The sequence below is a fragment of the Telopea speciosissima genome, chromosome 5 (assembly GCF_018873765.1).
Source record: "Telopea speciosissima isolate NSW1024214 ecotype Mountain lineage chromosome 5, Tspe_v1, whole genome shotgun sequence".
Lineage (NCBI taxonomy): Eukaryota > Viridiplantae > Streptophyta > Magnoliopsida > Proteales > Proteaceae > Telopea > Telopea speciosissima.
In genome coordinates this window covers 7031081-7035221 of record NC_057920.1, presented here as the reverse complement: position 1 = coordinate 7035221, position 4141 = coordinate 7031081, and the positions used below count along the sequence as shown (strand labels likewise).

The 4141-nt window shown below is 44.1% G+C and overlaps 1 protein-coding gene across 1 annotated transcript; it reads right to left on the bottom strand.

Annotated features, from left to right (window-relative positions):
• Positions 1-3274: 3274 nt before the first annotated feature.
• On the bottom strand, positions 3275-3823 carry LOC122661817. The gene has a single exon (XM_043857332.1). The coding sequence runs from the start codon at positions 3821-3823 to the stop codon at positions 3275-3277; it is 549 nt and encodes a 182-aa protein (XP_043713267.1).
• Between the last annotated feature and the right edge of the window lie 318 nt (positions 3824-4141).

Below are 4141 nucleotides of genomic sequence, written 5' to 3'. Positions count from 1 at the left end.
TGCAGCATCAGACTCAAGGTGATGCGTTTTGACCGCCTTACCTCTGCTCAAGCAAGATGCTTGGGTAGGAGTAAAGTGGTCAAAGCGCGTCGCCTTGAGTCTGGCGCTGCACATGCAGCCGGACTGCCCAGATGCACAAGAGATAGGTCCTTGTTTGAAGAAGTAATATCAAAATGAAACTTTTAAAATCGTAAATATAAATGACAACTGTAGCAGAAGTATCAATCTTTTCACATATTGTGTTTGAGGTAACTAAACCAAAATAACATTAATTAGATTAATACTTATTAACTATTAATCCACAGTTGATATGTCAAGAAACGTCAACCGATAAAAGACCAACACGTACATCAGAGGATGAGCTTAGGTTGGGCAGGACGAGCGCAAGTTGACCCTATCCATAAATAGCAGGACCCGGGCGCAGGCCCGATCTCAAAGGACATACACGCAATGCCAGACATCATCACGTTAGCGAGGGGTCGCTGGTCGAGTCCTCCTTAGAGCGATCTGATCAAGAATCTAGACCACCCCGTAGAAGGAGGGGGACGACCTTATCTAGGCGACCCGAGCACCACACTGATAAAAGAGAACACACCACGAATCATTGTGGCTCGAGATTATCGCCCACATGGCGCCTAATAAGGTGCAAGGGAATCAAGGGATCAACACTATCCTTATAATTACTCCAAAAATCTCTCACTCCACGCCCAGGACTCTCCTTTCTAATGGAGCACGATTCTACTCACAATGCTTCACTCCTAGCCTATGATTTTTGAATTATCATTATCTGTTGCTAAGAGTTCTGACTTAAGCATCAGAGTGGGGACACCGGCACGGCCCGACCCTCTCTTGCCAATTTCATATTGCAAGAACAGGTCGCTCCGGCACAGTTCTTGACGCAACACTAGTAAATCATCATTTCCTATAACGATCCAGACTCTCTCTTGGTGTGATATTATCCGCTTTGGTCCAATGGACCTCACGACTTTAAAATAGGTCATGCCAAGTTGAGGAGGCTACTCTTTATCAATAATTCAGGATTTCTCTCCCTAGTATTAAGCCGTCTCTTGGTGGGAACCCCTCAATGATCTCTCAAGTGTGCCAGTATTGTATTGTCTCTTGGGTGTCATATTCTCCCCCCTTACGAGCAAAACATCTCCGTTGTAGCCCCCTCTTGGCATGATATTGTCCGTTTTGACCCAATGGGGTTCAAAACTTTAAAACGTGTCATACCAAGTAGAGGAGGCTACTGTTTATCAATAGTTTAGGATCTCTCTCGCTAGCCGATGTGGAACTAAGTTTACTCCCTCATTGATCCCCCAAACCACCTAGTGCTAAGCTATCTTTTGATGGGGACCCCTTAATGATCTCTCAGACAGGCCAGTGCTATGCCGTCTCCTGGGTATCACATCTCCCTCCTCTGCTATTCTTCTTCCCCACCCCAATTTCTTACCTTTGTACCGTCGTTCTGCAACTCCCTCACACATTACTCCCCTATCCTACCTCCATATCCCACCTCAACGATTCTTTCTCCCCAACCCCAACACTCCCCTGGCCTGCCCCATGAGGCCATGACTCCCCTGTGTCGCCCCCACCCCCGACCTCTACTATTTTTCTTCCCCACCCCATCTCTCTTGTACTGCCCCCACACCCCACTTCTACTATTTCTCCTTCTTTAGCCTCATCACTCCCCTGTCCTGCCCCCACCCCTACTTCGACTATTCTTTTTCCCCACCCCGTCTCACTCCTTTGTACCGCTCCATCTCCTACCTCTTAACAGAGGGAAAGGAAATTTGATAGTTTCATTAGGTCAGCAACATAAACAAAATCAAAAGTAGTCCTCACTTAATATATCAGTGGTGATGTCAATTTAACTGTTAATAAGAAAATAATCTGAACAAATCATACCATTAAGCCTAAAAGGCAAAACCATGACAGATATGATGACTTATCGATATGGTTTTGGATTTTACTAATCTTGTGGCTAAATAAACAAACATTAGGATGAGATTACCCTACTTACACTGATGGAGGAAAACTTTCACGTAATAGAGTGCACACAATGGCATTGGTTTGAATGGAATTTTTTATTTCACTATGGGTAGAATGGTCATTTTACACACTCTTATGACTGGACATAAAAAAATTTGACCAATTTGGAGAAAGTTTTTCTACACCAACAAAGTACAGCTAGCCATCAATGGTCTTAAAATGTTTTCCTTCCTCATCTACCAATGGTCAATAATATCCCACCCCACTGTTCCGATCCCCATACTCATGGACATCATCCAAACCCATCGATCTCCCTTGAGTGTGGGTGCGGAAAATATGGTCCTAGAAATTATATCAGAGAAAGCCTAAGCTAATTGAGGATTATGCCTTTTTCCTTAATACAGATTCATTTGGAGGGTAGTTTTGAGTTTTAAAATTTCAATTCTTCATAGGCGCTTCTTTCTCGGATTAAAATCCTCTATAGTACAGACATTTGGCAGTAATGCAGCCTTGAGAGCTCGACACATGGAAGATAGTTTTTTGGATGTCGCATCTTCCACATCTCGAGCTCTCAGATCCGCACTGCAGTACACCGCCATATTAGGACTGCAGAGGATTTTTTCCCCTTCTTTCCCATACTTCCAGAGTTCCTCCATAAGTCCAGCCCTCGAAGTTACATCTTTGAAACAAACTTGAAGAACCGTACATACCTCCAAAGTCCGAACTAAATCAGTCCATCGGGCACCAGAAAATGGTTTATAACTGGTTTTGTTCAGTTACGGTTTCTCCATTGCATCCCTGATTTCTTTTCTGTTCCACTTGATACTTGAACTTTCATAAAAGATTTTTTTTTTGGATAGAAAAACTTTCAAAACAGAGTATGATAAATGAAAAGGAACAAATGAAATGCTGCCTATTGCAAGTATGAGATGAAAATTTACAAAAGGGGTCGACTTGAAACAGAAAGACCCATCTTTTGATAGATTAATAGGTGTTCGGCTTCCTATTTGATGGAGAAAATAGAAAAACACTCTCCTGCTCCTAGTGATCCTCGAGTTCGGAATCACATTCTTGTACGAGAATGGTTCTCCTACGCCGAGCAGCTCACATATAGATTCGGCTCACCTCTCTCAAACGACCTACGGATTCGGAACTAGAATGTGATCCGGGCTATTGATCCTCTCAAGTGATCCCCAGATTCGAGATGGAAAAAGGACATATGCTGCATATATGTCGATTTTCTCGATGATGATTATGATGAAGCGATCGAATAATTACAGAACTAATCGATCTCCGATCCTTCGTAAATGGTGCTCAACCTCATTCGAAACGATTGAATAGCAAACTTCTTGGTTCGTCTGGAAGAATTTTTCTGTGATTTCCTAATGGATCCAGATCTTGAAACCCGGCCGATTCTCGACTTGTCAGTGGAAGTATCAAACCCATCATACTCAAAATATCCACCAAACCCACCAATAATCCCGATTCTCTGGTTGTTGCTCAGTTCCAAAACCGGAGATATCCGTGTCTTTTTATTCCATCCAACCTTTTTCCTGAAACTCTGAGAGAGCGCAGTGCTGGCCTTCACAGCAAGGGCGGCCATATCGGGAGCAGTGAGGCGATATTGTAGGCGACTGGTGGGGAGGACGAAGTAGATCCGACACGCCTGAAGTTCTTCAGAAGAATCAAGGGCAGGAATGTAGTCATCGAATAAGAGACTATCGGAATTGCAGAGGAAGCAGGAAGAGGTCTCGATTTCAAGGACCTGCGATACTGTAACGGGTATGGGATACTCACGGAGATTGCCATTAGCAGAGATGACTTTGGCCATGGATAGATTGGGGGAATCATCAGTGGCGTTTGTGGAGAAGCATGGACCCATCTCTCTCTCCAGAGTGGCAGCTGAGAGAGTGTTTATGTGTATGTGCTTGGAGAGACGTCGTGAAGGAGACAGAGAGACAAACTTGTTCAGTCTTCAGAGCAGAGGGAAGGCTGAGACACGGAATTGGAAGCAGAGAGAGAATGCAGAGTGGATCGTCGGTTGTGTATGTTTTTAAAGGGTGGGATGAGGTGGGTACTTGGAAGAGGGGGAAAGGGGTTGTTGATTATTATTTATGGTGGGGTCGGAGAGGAATGTCGTAAGCGAAGC